The sequence below is a fragment of the Tarenaya hassleriana genome, unplaced genomic scaffold (genome assembly GCF_000463585.1).
Source record: "Tarenaya hassleriana unplaced genomic scaffold, ASM46358v1 Cleome22, whole genome shotgun sequence".
Taxonomy (NCBI): Eukaryota; Viridiplantae; Streptophyta; class Magnoliopsida; order Brassicales; family Cleomaceae; genus Tarenaya; species Tarenaya hassleriana.
This window is the reverse complement of record NW_010965541.1, coordinates 1,479,089-1,499,907: the sequence shown is the minus strand read 5'-3', so window position 1 is coordinate 1,499,907 and position 20,819 is coordinate 1,479,089. Positions and strand designations below refer to the sequence as shown.

At 35.6% G+C, this 20,819-nt stretch overlaps 4 protein-coding genes across 5 annotated transcripts in view; 1 reads left to right on the top strand and 3 right to left on the bottom strand.

Moving 5' to 3' along the window:
• The window catches only part of LOC104815010 (flotillin-like protein 2), a 2,919-nt gene extending 2,106 nt beyond the window's left edge, over positions 1-813 (bottom strand). The window contains 1 exon segment of the mRNA XM_010543290.2: positions 382-813. Within this exon segment, the coding sequence (XP_010541592.2) occupies positions 382-742 (361 nt within the window). The 5' untranslated portion in view covers positions 743-813.
• A 3,698-nt stretch (positions 814-4,511) lies between these two features.
• LOC104815009 lies at positions 4,512-5,250 on the top strand. Its single transcript, XM_010543289.1, has one exon. The coding sequence runs from the start codon at positions 4,652-4,654 to the stop codon at positions 5,066-5,068; it is 417 nt and encodes a 138-aa protein (XP_010541591.1). The 5' UTR covers positions 4,512-4,651; the 3' UTR covers positions 5,069-5,250.
• Positions 5,251-8,183: 2,933 nt separating this feature from the next.
• Positions 8,184-11,534, bottom strand: LOC104815008 (homeobox protein knotted-1-like 3). Of its 2 annotated transcripts, none has more exons than XM_010543286.2 (6): positions 10,693-11,534; positions 9,954-10,074; positions 9,383-9,567; positions 9,128-9,259; positions 8,863-8,999; positions 8,184-8,547 (listed from the first exon to the last, which is right to left on the bottom strand). In XM_010543286.2, the coding sequence occupies exons 1-6, from the start codon at positions 11,335-11,337 to the stop codon at positions 8,508-8,510; spliced, it is 1,260 nt and encodes a 419-aa protein (XP_010541588.1). In that variant the 5' UTR covers positions 11,338-11,534; the 3' UTR covers positions 8,184-8,507. The 2 variants fall into 2 exon arrangements, with proteins under 2 accessions (XP_010541588.1, XP_010541589.1); XM_010543287.2 differs by having other exon boundaries at positions 8,184-8,539.
• Positions 11,535-15,950: 4,416 nt separating this feature from the next.
• On the bottom strand, positions 15,951-16,408 carry LOC109116732. The gene is made up of 2 exons (XM_019202681.1): positions 16,111-16,408; positions 15,951-16,006 (listed from the first exon to the last, which is right to left on the bottom strand). Exons 1-2 carry the CDS (start codon positions 16,226-16,228, stop codon positions 15,951-15,953), a joined length of 174 nt encoding a protein of 57 aa, XP_019058226.1. The 5' UTR covers positions 16,229-16,408.
• Between the last annotated feature and the right edge of the window lie 4,411 nt (positions 16,409-20,819).

Here is a 20,819-nt window from a genome sequence, read left to right as displayed (position 1 = left end):
GCCTCACGCACCAAAACAATTTCTAGCCATAATGCATGTTCCGAAAACATGTCTCAACAACAATGCATGGAGTTCACTGTTTTGGTTCTCTCTGAGGCATTTTTACGAACAACACACCTCGATCTTCACAAAACAGATACATCATAAACTCAAAAAATTTGCTCAATGCATGGATTACACCGATTTAGGTCTGTTTGCGGCATTATTACGAACACACCTCGATCTTAACAAAGCAAATAAATGAACGCAAGAGATTAGCGACTATGAAACCCATTCAACAAAACCGACTTTGGAATCTGGTCACATAACGAGTCTTAAAACAAAATGTTAAACCTCGCAAACGAAAAGCAGATGAACAGAGACGTGAACGCAATCACATACCTTTGAAAATCTCCTCCATGGTCATGGAGGCGGCGAGGACACGAGTCTCGCCCTCGATGACACCCTGAACGAGTTCATTGACGTGGTTGGACTGCTTGTCGTGAGACGCCATGAGCTTGGCGTACTTGAGGAGGGAGTCCGGGTCGTCGACGCGAGGACCGATGGTAAAGACGGCGGGGAGGATGAAGGGAAGCTTCTCGGCGCTCATGGCCTGGACCTCGAACGTGTAGTTGACCGGAGACACGTCGAACTTGGTCCATTGCTGACCAGGAAACACCCACGACTTCTTCGCGAGCTTTATGTCGGAGATCCCGGCTCCGGTGATCGCCAGATACTCCGACGCGTTCGCAACTCTGAACATCGTTACGTTGCCCTGCTTTGAATCGAGAGTTGATTCTAGGGTTTGTGATGGATGGATTTGGGGATTTCTCCCTTGAGCAGAAGAGTAGAGGACTCAAAACAGAATGAAGTAGGGGGTTTATATATACGCATCAATATAACGCAGTGTTGTGTTTTTTTTTTTTTTTTTTTCAAAACGCAGTGTTATGTTGTGTTGTGTATTTCTTCCATTGTTTTTGGATGACTATGAATAATGCGTAATTAATTTATTTCCCTAATATGAATTTAAAAAATTCTAATGTAACTTATACATAATAAAAATTAATATTATTATTATGTAGAGTCGATCAATAATTGTATGTGTGATAACTGTGATATGATTTATTTACATTTTCCTATGATTTTTTTATTGTTTCCAGAAGTGGACCGAGGGGCCCAAATTAGGAATAGGTCTTTCTACGTGGGGCCCGTACCCACATATTCCTGCATGCATGGCGAGAATATATAACGAATAATGTCACAGCAACTCCTTTGTTACAGTAAAAAAGAGCAGAAAATAAAATCGTATAAAAATAAAATGTTATAAAGTAATATTTACATTTTGTGTTTAAGACAACATTTAAATATGGTATGCGTTGCAGCCTGGAACCTCACTTTCTTGGACCGAGAATATGATTCTTGATTAATGGACAAGTGGATTCAAACTACAAATTAAAATTAACAAATAATTAGCTTATGTAAACATGAGATTTTACGAGTTTTCTGATTTCATTTGTGATACCGAATATGTCTCGTGAGATTCTATTGGAATAGAAACTAACTAGTAAAATATAAAAATACTGCTGTGCGTAATATATTATAGTTTCAACTAATATTTGATTGTAATGTTGGAATATTTAAAAAATATTCTCATGATTAAATTCAATAATTTAGCATTTAGATTTTATAACGGTTGTTATGGTATAAATGCTGTCATGGATAAATGGATATTTTCCGGCAAATTCTGGAAATCAAATATATAGAAATACCAAAATTCAATAATCTTGCAGGCTACCCATTTTTGAAGATTTATAGCATTATGCAATCAAAATATATTTTTATATATTTATTCAGATTTTCTTTGATGTTTCAAATTGATAGATCTATGATGTTTTATCACATATAATTAATTTTCAAATCAACTTGTAATTTTATAAATAAATTTGTAATTTCGCATGAATGATTTCAAGAACGAGTGCTTGATCCGCTAAAGTGATGAAAATCTTAGTTTCCATGTTTTTCATTCTCGGATGATGATGATTATGATTATGATTATTATGACATTATTATTATTATTATCAAATAATTAATTAATTAATTAAGATGATACCAGACAACAGTCACGCATAAGATTGGGCTATATTCTACTCTATCCGGATCTCTAGTTTCACCTTAACTATTTAACAAAAATCGTTGGTAGGACCCTTATCCCTCATTATTCCTTTTTTTTTTGTCAAAGGCTAACACCCCAAGGGTGTCAATTTAGCCATAAGCACGGCTCGAGTCAACCCGAAAAATATTGGTTTTCGAATTTAAATTTTTCGGCATAAAAAAATTAGTTTTCGAATCGGGTTCAAATCGGATTTTGGATCGGCTCGGAAGTCCAATAATTTTAAAAAAAATAAAAAAAATATATTTACAAAGCAATTAAACGGATTGATCCGAGTTGATCTGAAACCTATAAAATCAATCTTTGGGTTTGGTTATATAGACCCTAAAAAAATTGGATTGGTCCGAATCTGAGTCAGAAATCTTCGGGTCAGGTGCAAATTCGGGTAGGATCAGTCCAACTGATATCCCTACCTTGATTCTTTATATTTTTAAACATTATAATTTGCAAACTTCATCAGAAAACATAAAGGAAGATTGAGATAAAATTACATAAAAAAAAATTAATAAAAAGAGAAAATCTATATCCATGTGTTTAACTCTAACGATGAATTTTCCAAACAAATGTCTCGTGAGTTTTAAGACAAATATGGAATAAATATTACTAATACCAATTAATTCAATATATTAGATTGAATAAAGTCGTCCTTAACTAATCCTCAATATATATATATATATATATATATACCACAAATATACATCATGATGTATTACTTCCTACTCGGTCGTTATTATAAGTTTGTAAAAATTAATTAAAAATAGATTGAAATATTAATTATCGAAAAACAGCATTAACAAAGTTCTCACCCAAAAAAAAAAACATTAACAAAGTTGGGTGTGTAAGAAGAAACATGAACACAATGCGAGTCGCCGACACGTCGCCTGAGTTCACGCCGTGACGGCAGAGGGAACAGCTTCGTGCCTCTCAAGTATCCATCTCCGACGTCCGTCATCATAATTAATTATTTTATTCAATATCACATAATCAACCCATAAATTATACTCATCCGTTGAATAATATTTTATATTATAACCCAATGTTATATAATATATCTAATAGCATTAATTTATATGCTTTTTATTATTTTAATATTGTTTTTAAAGCAGTAAATGGATGCTGAGTTTCTGTGACGTGGCATTGATAAAAAAAAAAGTGTAAGCCTTTTGTTTATCGGGTTGAACTGCGCCCTTTGGACTAACCGAGACCTCAGCATGCATGAACTCGAATATCGGGATTGAAAAATTCGTTATTCGTTATTATTATTTTATTCCATTTTCCTACGGCCATAGATGCATCTTAGCTTATAGGGGTATTAATGTGAATTAAACACTCAATATTTTATATTTTACTATATCTAATATCTAATTAGAAATTAATTTGTGAAGTGTGGGTAACAAAACGGTAAAATGGAATTACAAAGTGTTCTTCGACCCCACCTTTATATAAATTATTACCAAAAAATAATTAGAAATTAAATTTGAGAAAAAAAAATGGGGATTCAGTAATGTCAATCCAAACCTAGTTATGTAAAAAAAATATGGACATGTTTAATGGTATTTATAAATGACTTTATAAAACAATATTTTTGGTAATAATGGAATCCGTGTCAGAGTGTTTTTGAGTCAGACAACATCTGGTACAGTAAATCCATCGATACCATACAATAATCGGCAAACCATGCGGAATAGATACCGAAATTGATCGAGTTAAGAAAGACCCATACCTCAAAAGGAATCGAATTCACAAAATAATGCAAAATCGCATTTTTTTTAACTGCCATACATTTTTCATTTTTGGTTACTTAAAAACTGAAAAGCTAATGTCTTAAACGTTGAACGTAACTAACTAACTAACTTCAACACTTATTTGGATATATATAATTCTTATTTTGTTGCATCTAGAACTTGTGAAATAGACTCTACTCGTAAAAAATAAAATAGAAAGACGGATGAAAACTCAATGTGATGTTGATTTTGTTAGATAATCTTATTTTTAGCAAAAATTTAAATTACGTGTGGAATTTTTTTTTCCAATATGCATTATCCTATTTGCCCCTACGCAAAAATTCCCCAAAAACAATACATAAAATTGACTACAAACCGAAACAATAGGTGACGGAGAATGTATTTAAATAACTATTGGATTTACTTGCATTTTTTTAGGGAATTTCGAAATTCAACAATAATTTTATTTTTGGGATTTTTTTTAATGAAAACTCTAGCATTGCTTTTTAATTGGGGGACCGGAGATTGTTTAATTACCAAAATACCCCTTCGGCGACGCGGGTTGAAATAACAAAAAGGAAACCACGCTCGTCCCACGGTTTTATCGCTGCCTTATCTTCTTCCCTCTATATATACCCCACCGGATAATTCTGTTTCATCACCACTCACCACTTTCCAACCCCAACAGAAAAAGAAAATTCAAATCGGAGGTTTTTTTCTATTTGTTTTCTTTTTGAGATTATTCAGTTTCTGTGTTCGAATTCGAAATCGGAGCGAGATGTTCAGTGAATGCAGCAGCTCTTCGTCTTCATCTAGATCGGTGAGATTAGGTAACAGGCTGAGATCGCCGATCTGCTGTTTCGGCGCGAATGCGGTGGAGCCGGAGGCGACGATCGGGCCGAGGACGCCGAGATCGCCGTACGCGTGGCTGAAATCGACGGCGCACGAGCTCGAGATCAAGGATCGGTGCCGGCGCGTGAAGGCGCGCATCAAGGGGACACACCGGAACAGCGGCGGAAACCACAACCACCATGGCTCCGGGGATTTCAGCTACGATCCTCTCAGCTACGCGCTCAATTTCGAGGACGACGTCCGCGCCGACGAGGACGAGTCGTTTCCCAGTTTCATATCGAGGTTGCCGATTTCTCCGGAGCGAAAGCCCCATCCGGCGGCGATCGCTCTAGTCTCCGTCTAATCTCTTTTTTATTTGTGAATCTGAGCAATGTGCGTACGGACTTGGCCGTCTGCTTAGGATGACGACGACGACGTAAAAGTTAGTCCGAGCGATATAAGATTGTAATATATGCGAAATCTCCTAAGCTTCCAGCCTTTGTGTATAAATGATTTGTATAGTTTTTATTTCAATGCTTACCATAACTAATTTGATGATCAAATTAACCAATCCTCTGATATATATAAAATTTTGAACGTATCAGAGATACAGTGATGTTATTGTTGAAAACTGGTCAAGGGGATGAGAGGGAAGTTGGATGACATAAGCATACGTCATTATTCGGTTTAGAGGTCACGGGCCATAAAGTATAACAAAGCCCTGGTTTTTTTAAGGTAGTTGAGGTGGGTTAATTATAATCAATTAATATAATTTAATGTAATGTAATATGATATAAACAGATTTAGTGTATGAAATCAATAAATGGATATGTAAGGAGTAGGACTAACCACAAATACCCGAAAATCGGGTATCCGTCAGACATTCATCTCGTGTATACTCGATTTTAAAATATTTGTATCTATTCAAATCTAAATTCAAATCCGAACTTTTTATCCATAAATCATAATAAAAATTTTAAAATCGGATATATCGGATATCCACTAGTATGATTATAAATTATTATATCTTATATCTATATAATATTTTTATAAATATAATTATTTTTTTAGAACCATCGCTACTATCCAATCTTTACCTGTAGAATCGAAATGGCCACCACCTGACGCCTAACGATCTCAGAGTGACCTGTCCACCAGATACGCCTAACGTTCGACCACCACGAGGTGGGTATAGGACGCGCTGATGGAGTAAACCTCATGTCCACGTGCACGAGCCTACAACACACACGTTTGAGATAAATCAACCGTAATTGACAGGCGACAAGTGAACGGACAAAGAGTCGAAACCCAACCTCTCAGGTATGTTGACCATACTCCTTGCCAACTCACCTAAAGAATTCCCCAAAATAATTATCTCAACAAATTAAATTTATTATTATTTATCTCTTATTTTCTCTTTTTATCATATATTTTTATCTTAATTCATCCACTTTTATAAATATATCTTTATTTTTTAAAAATTTTATATATAAATATTGTTGTTTTTTTAAATAAATCTGGATCCGAATATCTGTGAATACTCGAATATTATTTTAGATATCTATATCTCGGATACTCTTAAATCTAAAATCTCACGTACAAATCTTATAATTGAATATAAATCTAAATAACCTAATTTTCTCGGATATAGGAACGGTGTCCACCCTAGTAAAGAGTGGGGAAAAAATAGAAAAAGGACAAAGGATGAGTGTGAGTGAGGATGGATAAGGTGGAGGTGATGATGTGGTGATGAGTAAGACGTGAAGCGACTAGCGTTAAAAGATTAGCACTTTTTCACATGGAACCATTTCCTTTTCTTTCCTTTTCTTTCAAAAAATAAATAAATTTCCCCTTTGATTGCAAGTTGACTCACCAACCTGTTCTGACAAAATCTTCAATGATCTAAAAGCAGGATCACTAAGTCTTAGATTATCGCCAATTTATTGTTCTTGGAGTTCGAATGAATTATTCTGTTTTATAAAATGATAGAAAAATAGTCAAAAATATTCATGACTCAACCGAATAAATCTGTTTCACAATTAAAGTTTGAGTTTTTATTTGGAAATGTGTATTTATTTGAATTTTTTTAATTTTTTTGGGAGATATAGATGGAGGTAATATTGATAAAAAAAATTAATATAAAAAATGTATTTGGTTAAAAAAACTTGAAATGGAAATAAAGTAATATTGGATCATCTATGCGACCCGTACGAACCAATCCATTTTTTGTTTGACTCGTTATGGACCGACCCGTGAATCTTTTTTTTTTACTAGAATTTAAAAAAATATAAACCGACATTGATCGATAGAGATCTAAAATTGATTTCTAGACAGAAATCCGGCTTGCTTTCATGCAAATATTCTTTTATTTCCGCATTGTATATATGTATAGTTCTGTAGTTATGCGAATTTGATTCTTGCAATATAGATTAGTCTTTGTCAAATTATTCGTAATCGTGTTTTAAGTTAAAGAAAATTGTGAATTTACCCTATTAATTAAAAAGCTTATGACGTTAGCTTTTTCATGCCCTTGTCTACCTTTTTACCTAATTCATAATCTTTACAAAAAATTTCGAAATGATTTACAATACCATTGTCATAAAAGTTTATTTTATTACTCTCTTTTATTCAAAAACACATACACACACATACATACTTTTTGTCGAAAAAAGGAGACAACCTATATGACTAACAGGGTGACATAACATTCTGCCCAAAAATGGAAAAAAAGAGAGAAAATATTTAAAAATTCATTAATATATGTCGTAGGACTAATACCTTTTTTGTGAAGATTTTGTCATGAAACTCCAAAAAATAATTAAAGATTAATATAGGAGCACATGTTTTGAAATAATCTTTTTATTTTTCTGGTAACTTGAAAAATATAATTTTTTTACTTATATTGGGCTTAAGTTTTAGTCTAAGAATAGTTTTTAATAACCCTATTTCAATAATTTTTGAATTATTAACATTTTTCATAAGTATATTAAATTGGGCTATTTTGGGCTTAAAATAAAATTATTGGGCCTAATATTGATATATATTTAAATGTTATGATAAACTTTTCAGCAAATTCCTAAAGGCAACCGCTGATCATCATTTGCCAGGTTGGCAACGACACGTGTCATGACAAATTTTCTTTATTAAGAACAGAAAAATATTTATTTCTTATGTGGTCATCGTAACGGGGGAGGAGAATCTACTAAACTTTTTTTTTTAATTAAAACCATTTCGATATATAAACTAAAACCGAATAAATATGATTTTAAAAAAAAATTAAAACCTTTCTAAAAAGAAATTAAATTGAATATAAAAAATCAAAAACTATCTTTTTTTTCAAATATAATCATATAAATAATAAGTGAAATGGAACCAAGACAAAAAAGGAATGAACAAATATTCCAACTCTAAAATAAACAAATCAAAATAATCATACTTCTGATCTCCATATATATATATATATATATATATAATGACAATGATGATTTCAAATATTCATAACAAAACTCATTCAGACAAGCATTTTACAAAAGCTTCTAAACAAAACCCTGAATCATTCTTTTTTTTTTTCTTTCTTTTGTTCTTTTTTGGTGTTGTGTTCTCTAAATACAAAAAGCATCAAAATGACCAAACTATGTAACGGCACAAAAGTTACTTCTACTTGTGTCTTAAATCAAACCTCAACGCCCTACCCCGTCTCCTGTCTCTGTGTAAGAAAAAGCTCAATATATCCCTTCTGTCTTCTTCTCTTTCTACCAAACTATGTTTTGGTCCATCCATTGTAACTGCTCCATGTTTTTCTTCTACCCAAAACGCTCTGCAGCTATTTTGTCACCTGCATTGCTTCATCAAATCACATCTGAGTTCAGTGAATCGACCGAATGCTACAAAATCACAATACAAATTTCGGTTTTATGTTCTATATTATGTGTGTGTGTGTGTGTGTGTATTTGAGTACTAGAAGAACTCGAAGCACTGAAAGACGTATCCTATCATTGGTGATAATGGTTTTGATATATACTAAGACAACAAGTATTAGAATCCTTTCAAGTGTCGGGAGTCATGTCGAAGGGGAAAAAAATGCCGGGTTTTAATAAATCTCGAATCTTTCTTTTATATCGATATATGAATGTATGTGTATATATATATATATCATACCTTTTGCGTTTGTTCTTCGAGACTGTGGAAGAAGATGGATTGCTGTGCCAGTTCCTCTTTCTCTGGTTGATGAACCAATTGTTTATCTGTTTAAGCTGCAAACCCGTCTCCTGCACCAGCCTCGCCTTATCTTCCTCCTGCCAAGAACACCAAAAACGTTCACCATATGGATAGACGATACAGTTTTTGCGCGAAAAAGGACATTAACTGTGAGTTTTGATGTTAGAATACGAATGATGGAAGGAGTTGGGAAGAGGTGGCTCACAGTGGGATAAGGCCACTTGGAATGAGATTGCCACCATGCTTTGAGGACAGAGGTGGTGTCTCCTGGTAGTTTCCCTGCTCTTCTCTTCCTCAGTATCTCCTCTCTTATGTCTACAATCTTTTCTTTGTAACCCTTTCATTTTAGAGAAAATCTACGTCGTTAGATCACTAAATGCTGTGAAAACAAACCCGAAAGGAGAGGATAAGGTTAAGATAAAATGTAAAGAGTTGTAGACAAAAGGGGTATTGTTGTTACCTGTTTGAGTTCATGTTTGAGTTCTTGTCGGACACGTTCCATCAAGGATCTCTCGCTCTCGGTAGGAATCAGAGGACCAAACCCTAAGCCATCTAAGCTTCCATCATATATATTAGCATCGCTCTCTACTTGTTCATCTTCATCGTCCGACATTGTAGCTCCTGTTCCTTCTCCGGGCGATACTCCTGCTCACATCACCAACCAGTGTTTACTGTCCAAGACTCAGACAGCTCCACAGCTTTGTAATGGAAATTGGAAAACCATAAGATCTTGTCTGACTCAAACTCACTTGTCCTATTAAGGTAGGTAAGTATGCATGTCTTGGACCTTTAGATCCGAAATAAATCATTTGACATTTAAGAGGAACCAAACTCTAAACCTAAAGCTTCATGAGTCGATCTTTTAGGATTTCAGACTCTTTGAATACCATTAGAGAAAAGAAGGACAAGGACATGGAGGGCCAAATAGATTTGCATGGTTCTTCAAGAGAGAGGTTGGTCTCTGCACTTTGTATGCACGTGGATACGTGACTTTGGTCAGGAAAGAGAGATGAGATGCACGTTAAGAATACCTGTTAAGCTTTGAAGAGACTGCTCAATCTCCCAACAGGCCATGACAGCTTCCATTGCATGGACTCGGACATGTTGTTGCAGTTGTTCTTTGAAAGAACACAGCAGCAATACGTAATGGGTCTGCGTTGTAATAAACACAGAATATCTTACTACACAAAAACAAAACAAAAAACCCTCGATCCGAAACCAAGAAACGCACGCATCGGCTTTCTTGTTTTTGTCTGAAACATTAATGTGGAATGGTTATGGGAAATTCAATATGAGAGATTAAAACAAAGGATGAATCTCTTGGTGACATGAATCATGGACCATCTAACCCAATATTGATGATCTTCCACGCCAATGGAATCGAATTCACTGCCAAATATTTTCTGGAATTTATTTAGAGAGTGACCAAATTTTCACCCCTTAGCTGTCGGTGCAGTGGCAATTTGCCTTTTCTTCTTTCTATCAGCTCATAACAAAAAAATAATGTTTTTTTTTATAAAAAAAAAATAATTCCAAGAACTAATCTAGTTATAATCTTGGCAATTGTCAAACCTTCTAGTTGCATGACGAAGAAACCAGGGGGGAGAAAAAAGAGGAAGAAGAAACTGGGATTCAGACAGAAACCAACGACACGTCAGACAGCCGAAATTTCGAATTTCGAATCATTAATTTTCTGACATAGAAGAAGAAATGATTAACCTGAATAAATAAAAAAAATTAGAAAATAAAAAGGAGAGAGAGAGAGAGTACCATGAACTGGTCAAGCTCCTTGTCGTCGCCGATGAGTCCCTGAGCAGCTCCCAACGCCGAGTACTTAGACACGACGTGCTGCGACTGAGCGAGCTGCGCGTCGATCCTCGGCAACTGGTCCACCGGCGTGGCTATCCTCAGACACGCCACGTGAGCCGACAGCAGCTGTTCGTACAGTGGATGCGACAGTATCTCCGCCTTGCACCTCGCATTCTGCCAGTTCTCCGCCCCCTCCCCTCCTCCTCCGCTCTCCGTCTTCTCTCCCCCTCCCTTCATCTCCCCTCCGATCATCGTCTCCGCTTCCCCTCCTCCTCCGCCGACGTCGTCGATGACATCACCGGCGACGACTCCGGCGTTGGTGCGTTGTAGAAGAGAGGAGGAGGATCGGGAGAGCCACTGGTTCGTCGCGGCGGCGGCGGATGAGGGAGAGTCGGAGTTGGCAGCGACGGAGGTGTGGAGGTTGAGGAAGTTCGTGTCGGAGGAGCGGAGGAGCGCGGTGTTCAGCCAGTTAGGCGGCGGCGTCGCTTCCTGGAAATGCTGCGTCTGCGTCTGCGTTTGCGGTGGCTGCGGCTGCGTCGGCGGCTGGGGCTGGGACTGGTCGGAGAAGTGATTGAAGGAGGTGTCGTGAGAGAGGTGAAACGCCATAGGTTTGATCTCTGCGTGTATTGTTATTATTATTATTATTTCTTGTTCAAATTTCTGTTTCGTGAGAGGGAAAGATAAAGAAAGAGGAGGAGGAATCTCTCTGCTTGTTACGATTCTTTCATCTTTCAATTATCATTTCATTTATTCTTTTTTTTTTTTTGAGGAAGAAAAATAAACTTTGAAAATAAAATTTATGAAAACACAAGGTTTGGGTTTTCTGAATATATATACACACATATATATATATATTTTTTTTTTCTCGGAGTGACCATTTATATTGATATTACTTTTTTTTTCTTTTTACCAAATTAAGGTTGCTTATTAAATTATATAATTTATATTTGACATAATATCATCCAATTTCATAGCATTCCTTATAAATTTTGCTAGTGGCAATACCCTACTCAACACGTAATTTTCAGCAATCAATCAACAAATGTATAATAAGATTTGATTTCTATATACATATATATACAAATGATTGTAGATTTGGATGCTTATTCAACATTTACCATATCAACCACTACAAAACATATCATTAAATCCCCTTTTGGGCATCATAATTAATTCGTTTTTTTTTTAAATTATTGTTGCGTATAAAAACACATCTTTCGAAAGGCAAACGTATGAAAGATGGTCCCCACACACACACACAAGAAAAAAATAATTAAAATAAAAGAGTAGTAGGTTGGCGTGGAGCAATCCGAATCGTCGATTTCTGGGTGGCGACTTAATTCATTCAGATCGGACGGTTAAACAAAGTTTGCTCCGCAATTTATTAAATGCAATAATAAATAATAATAATAATAGAGTTGCTACGTGTTTAATTTCCAAACGCGGGGCAAAGCGCGTGCTCCTCACGCGCATCGTTCACTGTTATCTGTTATACCAAACTGTAGCAACAAGCGAATCTATGTTTCGATGCTTTTATATATATATATATATATTGGGTCGCACTAGAAGACAAAAGACCCACACATATTGGTTGTGTGTGTATATATATACACTTTATATATTGTCATGACAGCATCAAGGATCGTGATAATTACACATAAATGAAAAATAACGATAATATTAGTGACACGTATCATCATTATTCTCTGTACTTTTTTTTTTCCTATGAATTTCCACCAAACAGTTAGTCACTAGATGTCAAAATGGCGGTGAAGCTGTAATATAAAATAATCGAGAAGGGTTTTAAATAATAATAAATTATAATATAAAATTCGTTTTTTTTTTGTTTTTTTGGTAAACAAGGCACATATATAAAACGTCAAAAACAAAATAAAAAAAAAAATCATATTTGGGTGTTGAAAATGTAACCCGTTTACATTTGAACAGCGAAAAAAATAAGCTATTTAAAATATCAAAAGTGCTTCACCAATAACCGATTTTAGTGATGACCGGTTTCAAGGTAAACCTGTTCACATTTCAAATTTAAATAAGTTCCTAAACGAATAAAATAATTTGAAAACATTAAATTTATCAGTAGTTTTACGTATATATGTTGGGATTTGATTCCAGGAATTTAAAGATTCTAATAAAGTTTTAAAATATCAGGATTTATGTACTATAATTAAAATATTTTTCCCATTTGATCATACAAATTTCCCATTAATTTATTGAATTCTCACATCCATATTCCTCGAATATTCTCCTCATAAAGATAGAAAAAAAATTGTATTTAGTATGAGAAAAGTAATTCTCTAATGTTTTATTAACAATGATTGTCGACATATATACAGCACTCTGTTGCTATTTTTAAGGAAAGAAGAAGAGCAAATCAATTTGAATGGGATTACAATCTTGACCAAACGACGAATTGCAGATTTTGTGGTGTTATGGGTTCTCTCCTATTATGCCCCCGCAAGTTGGTTGTCGGTTGAGACACCAATCTTGATTCGGAGTTCGTCGAAGCGTGTTCGTGGCAGCGGCTTTGTTAGTGCATCAGCTAACTGGTCTTTTGAAGAGACGTGTGTGACACGTAGCTGCTTCGATTGAACTAGTCCTCTGATGAAATGGAAATCTATAGCGACATGCTTCATTCGGGAATGAAACACGGGATTTGCGGCCAAATACGTGGCACCTACATTGTCGCAATAAATCACCGGTGGAGTAGAGTGTGTAATACCTAACTCGGAGAGAAGTGAGATGATCCACTGGACTTCCGAAGCAGTTGATGAAACAGACTTGTACTCGGCCTCGGTAGACGATTTTGCGGTGAAACGCTGCTTCTTAGAAGACCAAGATACAAGGTTAGAGCCAAGATACACTATGTAAGCTCCCGTTGAGCTGTAGTCATCTCGGTCTCTCCCCCAGTCAGCATCCGAAAAAGCATGAACATCATACGGTGAGTTGGTGCGAAAGTGAATGCCGAGGCCGAGATGACTGTCGTTGATGCCATCGGCGTTGGGACAGATTTTGCATCAGCCATGTTGTGTCGCATGAGGAGATCATTTATGTATCGCTGTTGAGTCAGACGGATTCCACTCTTATCACGGGTTACCTCAATGCCGAGGAAAAATGACAGCTTGCCCAGATCTTTGAGTGAGAATCGATGGGCAAGGACGTCAATGAATGTCTGAACCTCCACAGAATCATTCCCGGTTATGACAATGTCGTCAACATAGACGATCATGTAGATTGTTGTATGGCCATGCCGGTAGATGAAGAGTGATGAGTCGGAAAGAGAGTTCACAAACCCGGATTGTAGTAGGAAGTGTCGGAGTTCATTATACCATGCCCGGGGAGCTTGCTTAAGACCGTATAACGCCTTGTGCAGTTTATATACATGTGAGGGACGATCTTTGTCTACAAATCCCGGCGGTTGAACCATATAGACATCGTCATGTAAGGTGCCTTGAAGAAATGCGTTATTGACATCAATTTGGCGTAGTTCCCATCCTTTTTGGACAGCAAGACTTATAATAACACGGATGGTAGCTGCCTTTATCACCGGACTGAATGTTTCCGTGTAATCTAGGCCCGGTCTTTGATGGAATCCTTTGGCAACGAGCCTTGCCTTGTGCCTGTCAATAGAGCCATTAGAGAGTCGTTTAAGACGGAATACCCATTTGCAACCAACCAGATTATAAGATGGACTAGGAGGAACAAGGCTCCATGTTCCATTTCGAACCAAGGCCGTGAACTCTTCTGCCATAGCCGATCTCCAATTCTGATCTTTTAGGGCCTGAGATACACATGTAGGTTCACGTTCACTTGGCGAGGATAAGGTTGAGGTAAGGGAGTGTTTTGTATGTGTTTTGGTTATGTTATTTTTGGCTCGGGTTGTCATGGGATGGATATTTCTTGGTGGTGAAGGTATCGTGTCTTGTGGTGCGGTGTTTGCGGTAGTAGTGTGGTCTGTGTCTGACGATGATGGGGTTGTCTGTGTTTCGATGGGATGTGTGTTGGCAGGTGACGCGGGTTGATGGGGAGGATTATCCAAGGGTTGTGGTGACAGTGTCATTGATGAAGAACCGTTGGACTGGAGCAAGGCAGACGACGATGGCATTGGCGGTGTGTACGGTGACCATGGTTGGACAAGTGTCGAACTGGTAGGTAGACAGAGGTGAGATGAATCAGAAGGTGTGTTTTTGGAGTGGGAGGATTGATGGGAAAAAGGAAACACATGTTCTACGAACTCGACATGGCGAGATACGTAGAGACGACCCGAATAGACCTCAAGACAAAGAAAGGCGCTTTGGCTTAGAGAATAGCCAACAAAGACACAGCGAGTTGAACGAGGTTGAAGTTTATGTTTTGTGTATGGTCGGAGCCATGGAAAGCAAAGGCATCCGAAAGTTCGGAGTTTCGAGTAGTTTGGAGGTGGGCCGAAAAGAGATTGAAAAGGGGATCGGTTGTCTAGGACTCGGGTGGGCATTCTATTTATTAGGTACACTGCTGTAGGAATAGCAAATGTCCAATATATTGTAGGAATGGAAGCGTGGGTGAGTAAAGTGAGAGCAGTTTCGACAATATGTCGATGTTTTCTTTCGGAGATTCCGTTGTGTTCGGGAGTATGAGGTGGGGTAGTGTAGTGGGATATGCCATGGTCGGACAAGAAGGATTTGAGGGCTAAGTATTCTCCACCATTGTCGGAGTGAAGAGATACGATTTTGGTGTTAAAACGGTTCTCAATGAGAGCTTTGAACTTAGTAAAAACGGAGAAGACATCGGATTTCCTTTTGAGAGGATATAACCAAGTGTAGCGTGTATAATGATCGACAAATACAACATAGTATTTGAAGCCATCAAACGACGTTACGGGAGATGTCCACACATCCGAAAAAACTATTTCAAGTGCTTTAGAGGAAGACACGGTTGATGTGGAAAATGGTTTCTTGTGACTTTTATTAATGAGACATGAATCACATGACAAAGGAGAGGAACATGATATAGAGGTATTGGAAAGAGAAGCATCCGAGAGGATTTTATTTAGTACATCATGGGCTGGATGTCCTAGTCTATGATGCCACAGGGAAGGAGATGTTTTTGTGGTGGTGTAGGCTATGGGATGAGACACGGATAGGGATGGGTTTGGTTGTGTATATGGCCATTCGTACACACCGTCTTTAAGACATCCTCGAGCTAGACTTTCACAGAACAGATGGTCAAAGAAAAGTTACCTCAGCACTAACTGTGTAAGATATTTCTTTGCCGATGATCTCTGAAAACAATGAAAAGCTTATAATCGATCAAGCCCAGACAAACTTGGCATTGCCAAATACGTATAAACACCAAACAATCTCTACGAATTTGTAAATTTTCTACCTCTTGCGTCTCGCTTGGACAAGCAAAGAGGACATTCCGCGTATTTGGGCGATTTCAAAATCAGCATCGTCCCGCACAAGTTGCAGAATAAGAAACCGCTTTCCAGAGATTTCACCATCAGAGAACCTTCGACCAAAGACAAACCAAACGTATCTACAGATTTCAAATCCTTACAGAAACAAAACTAATAGATACACGAACTCGGTCGGAAGATCATTCGTAGATATCGAAACCGTGTCTAATTTTATACTCATTCGTAGGAATAAATTTTTATTTTTTGTAAATTTTTATTTATTTTTTCATCTGCCCACCAGCCACAAACTTCTGTTTAACCCAATTTCATCCAACATTTTAAATATTCTGTTTTAAATAAGACATGTCTAAGAGTTTTAGTGAGTTAAAAATTAAAAAAATACACATTATCTTAAAAAAATAATTTTACACTATGCATATCTTTACCATCCATAAAATTATTTAGGTTAGACTAAACATTAAAATTTTAAAGATATAATAATAATAATAATAATAATAATAATAATAATAATAATAATAATTGAGAACACCAATCTGTCTTGGCGGAACCAAGGAAGGTATGCAGGGTTTGTTGTTGTCGCATTGTTGGAGATGATTGTTGTCGGAGGAGCCGAGGTTGGTTCAAGGAAACTCTCCAAATTGTATCCTTGAAGAAGAGCCCTGAGTTGAACACTCCATGTGATGTAGTTCATGGAGGTTAGCTTGGTTACATTGGTAACGTTCACGTTAATTAACGTGAAATGAGGGCTAGCGGCATTAAATGGTGTGACAGTTTCAGGAGAAGGGGCGGTAGCATCAGAGGATGTGTTCTCGGTGGCCATGGTAGCAGCGAGATTTGGGTGGAGTTTGAGGGTGTCGATGGTGGAAAAAAAAATTAGAGTTGCGTCGTGAGACGTCAAAAGGCTCTGATTACCATATGAGAAAAGTAATTCTCTAATGTTTTATTAACAATGATTGTCGACATATATACAGCACTCTGTTGCTATTGTTAAGGAAAGAAGAAGAGCAAATCAATTTGAATGGGATTACAATCTTGACCAAACGACGAATTGCAGATTTTGTGGTGTTATGGGTTCTCTCCTATTATTTAGTTATTCAAAATTAGATGATTTAACTGATAATTAAAGAAGAGAATAAAATTATTAAAAATATTCATATTGATTTTTTCGATTTTCTGAAAAATATAATATTTTTTTTTGTTGAACTAGAAAATATAATTGAATCAAACTTTTGAATTATAAAAGAAAAAGGTGTGCATGTAGTCTATTGAGTTGTCACAATTAGGTCGGCTAGCTCTTGTTGTATAAATTAATATATTATTGTATAAAAGGAAAATATAAAAACAGTGAAGTCCAATCATCAAAACAACTTCTACACGGAGCAAAGAAAAAAAAAGTCCTTTGTAAAAGACTAATATAGCGATTTGTTTACTCTCATGATAATATATACAAACATCTCGTGAAACCATGCACCCACAACGCATAATTAAATTATAACAAGTAATAATATTGGAAAGAATATTAAAATAAAATAATAACCAAAGCGAACAAAAAATGTGTCAACAAATCATACTTGAAAACCCATTTGTTTAGGTATATAAAGCCAAACCACCGAGGTTGTCCCTTGAGACGCGTGGAGCTTTCAATTGTGCAAGAAGGGTCAATGCACGTAATTATATATACACACACACGCACATATATATACATATACACATATATATATGTGTTATATGTGTGTGTGTGTGTGTGTATGTCGAGTAATAAATTTGGATAGTTAGTGTGTGGTCACGTTAAAATCTTTGAAAATTGATAAATTTAAGAGTTTCCACGAAGAAAACATCAAATTATCAAAGACAAAATTTTAAAATAGGTGGCAAGACAACGTAAGCTTTTACAAAAAAAAAAAAATCATCTCAATAAAAAAAAAACTATTTTTTCCTCTTTCTAATCGATTTTCTTTTATGTTTGAAAGGATGCCATTTTTTTTAGAATTTTTTATTTTTTTTTCTAAGCATATGTTTCATTTTTAGATTAGATAAAATTTCGTGTCAGAATCCATCTATATTTTACTATTTATTAATTTTTGTCCACCTATTTATATGAATCAAATTCTATAAATTTACAAATACGTGATAGCCTACTTTGACAAAAAAAAATACGTGATAGCCTACAACGACGTTCAACTCACGCGTAGATACAATAAATCCAATAAAAAGTTGATGTGATGTATTAAAGATAAATATAGAATGGCAGATTTTTTAAATTTCTATTATTATTATTATTTTAAAACTATTATCTTATTAAAACTAAAAAAACTTTCGTAAATCTTATATTTTCTAAATAATTTATATCTAATATTCTCATAAATCAATTTATTTTAACTCTACATTTACTTCAATTTTTTTTTTCTATTTCTCAATCTGACGTTAATAACACGTAATTAGATATAATAATCATTTGGTTATATCATGAACAGATAATGACATACGTAAATTAATAAAATCACATATATTTAATGGATAAAAAAGAGTATAAAGGCGATGTGATACGTAGCAACCCCGTAAAGTTTGGAGCGTGTTTGCCACGTCACTCCAAGCAGCGTGACGGAAGTCACCGAATAAAATCCAATAAATTTTTTTTGTGGTTAAAAATCCAATAATCCTTAACACACACACATATATATATATATATATATATATATATTAAATCAAGATAAAAATAAAACTGAACAGTGAAGAGAAGAGACAAAGACAGTAAAAAATTACAATATATATATATATAGTTATGTATATATAGAAAACACGGTCAATATTCACTTCTATAAAGAACATGTACTGGTAATATGCATGGATTTGTTTTCGGAAATATGTACAAAAGTTAGGTGACCGGCGATGGTGAAGAATAGTCAACCGGTTAAGAGTTAACCGGGAAGAACCGGTAAGAGCAGAAAATTAAGAAGCGGAAAGGGGGAGGGGGGACCATAAATCACGTCGTTACTCGCGGGCTTACCATAGGACACGTGTCGCGACGTGGTCGTCTGGACCACAAAAGGTCCCCACAAGTGGCATGCACTCGGGATAAGAATCCTAACCGTACATTTGGATCGACGCAAAAATAAAAAATGAAATAATTATTTGTTTCAGAAGGAAACAAAAAAATGGAGATTAAAAAAAATTAGGAATTAGGAAAATAAAAAATGTGGGGACCAATCCTAGAATTTTGACTTATGACAGCCGCCGTCTGAATCAACGCAGATGGACGGATTTAGCCCGATCAATTAAATATAATAATAATCATAATGATAATAAATAATAATAATAATAATAATAGTAAGGAAAAAATAGAACCCACAAGGGCGCGTGGGTACCACTCGTTGGAGGGAGGTGAGGTGGAGATTATACACTTATTGCCTAATGGTCCCCTACCTACTCGGCCTTCTATTTCCATACAATTACAATTTATAACCCAATGTTTTTTGTTTTCTTTCTAAATAAAATAGTATCCCACTTTCATATAATGAAACTTACAACCGACAAATTGAAATTATACAAAAAGTAGATTACAGGAACATAGGATTTCACGACATCAAATATCAGTATCTTTTGCTCCATATTTTCACAATATTAAATAACAGAAATATGAGATGCCAATAAACCTATGTTCAAATAAATAAATATACAAATATTTGATTATGTTCAAATAGAATAAATTTAACATTTTTTTTTCTGAACACCATCGTAGAAATGACGTGAGAAACCACGGGTGGTCCAGACCCTTTTCTTTTCCATGTTCATTTAATTTTGCTCTTTTTTAATTTCTTTTTCAAATTTTCTAAAAAAATAAATCAAGTTTACACAACAATTCGAAAAAATTAGACCATTAATATCATTCTATTTTTAATGTTTTTGTAACGCAGATCTTGATTGATTATTTTATTTTCGGCGTAATTTAATTAGCGCACTAGTAAAACAGAGCGTGGGAGACACGCGAGGGGAGGGCAAGTGGGGGAGAAGACAACAGAACTTGGGATCCATCAAAATATCCGAAGAGTGAGGTGGTGATAGAGAGTAGGACACGTGTCAAAGAATCAATGGCATGGGTGGAAGTCCAGTGTGACGAGATCTACGTTTCGTGTGGAATCAGGTAACGCCAAAAGCAGTCGCATTAACCAATCAGAGCCGTCCATTTCAACCATCTCTTTGGCCCCACACGTTTTACACGAGTCTCCTCCGGAAACGGCAGGGTGGGCCCCCCTAATCGTTTTTATTTTCGGTTTTTTGTCCTTAATTACAACTTAATAATTAGGCTAATAAAAAATATTTGTCCACCTGAAAATAAACTAGAAAGATTCAGTAGCATTTTCTTAAAATAAAAAAAGGTCTAATTACCAAGGAATTATAAGTGACGATTTATAAATAGCCAATGTCAAATTAATTTACTTCCTTTATAATTTTGGTAGACCAAACAAAATAATTAAGGTATGGTCAAACTGGATTTGGACCTACTTTGTATTATTGTCATTGAACAAGATAAGATCACGGTAACACAAAAATCTGATTTAGCGATTTGTTTTCTCCATTTTAGGCGACAATATCTTTAAAATTATAATTAAATTATTAATTAGGTCAATGAGATTTCCTTGAAAATTTAATACCGTCTTAATCCATATTTAAACTC

Coding starts and splice junctions, on each gene's coding strand:
- LOC104815009 (XM_010543289.1), top strand. CDS start 4,652: ATGTTCAGTGAATGCAGCAGCTCTTCGTCTTCATCTAGATCGGTGAGA.
- LOC104815008 (XM_010543286.2), bottom strand. CDS start 11,337: ATGGCGTTTCACCTCTCTCACGACACCTCCTTCAATCACTTCTCCGAC. Junction 10,075..10,692: donor AGGAGCTTGACCAGTTCATG/GTACTCTCTCTC, acceptor ATTACAACGCAG/ACCCATTACGTATTGCTGCT. Junction 9,260..9,382: donor TCAAACATGAACTCAAACAG/GTAACAACAATA, acceptor CTAAAATGAAAG/GGTTACAAAGAAAAGATTGT.
- LOC109116732 (XM_019202681.1), bottom strand. CDS start 16,228: ATGGTGAAATCTCTGGAAAGCGGTTTCTTATTCTGCAACTTGTGCGGG. Junction 16,007..16,110: donor GTCCAAGCGAGACGCAAGAG/GTAGAAAATTTA, acceptor CATTGTTTTCAG/AGATCATCGGCAAAGAAATA.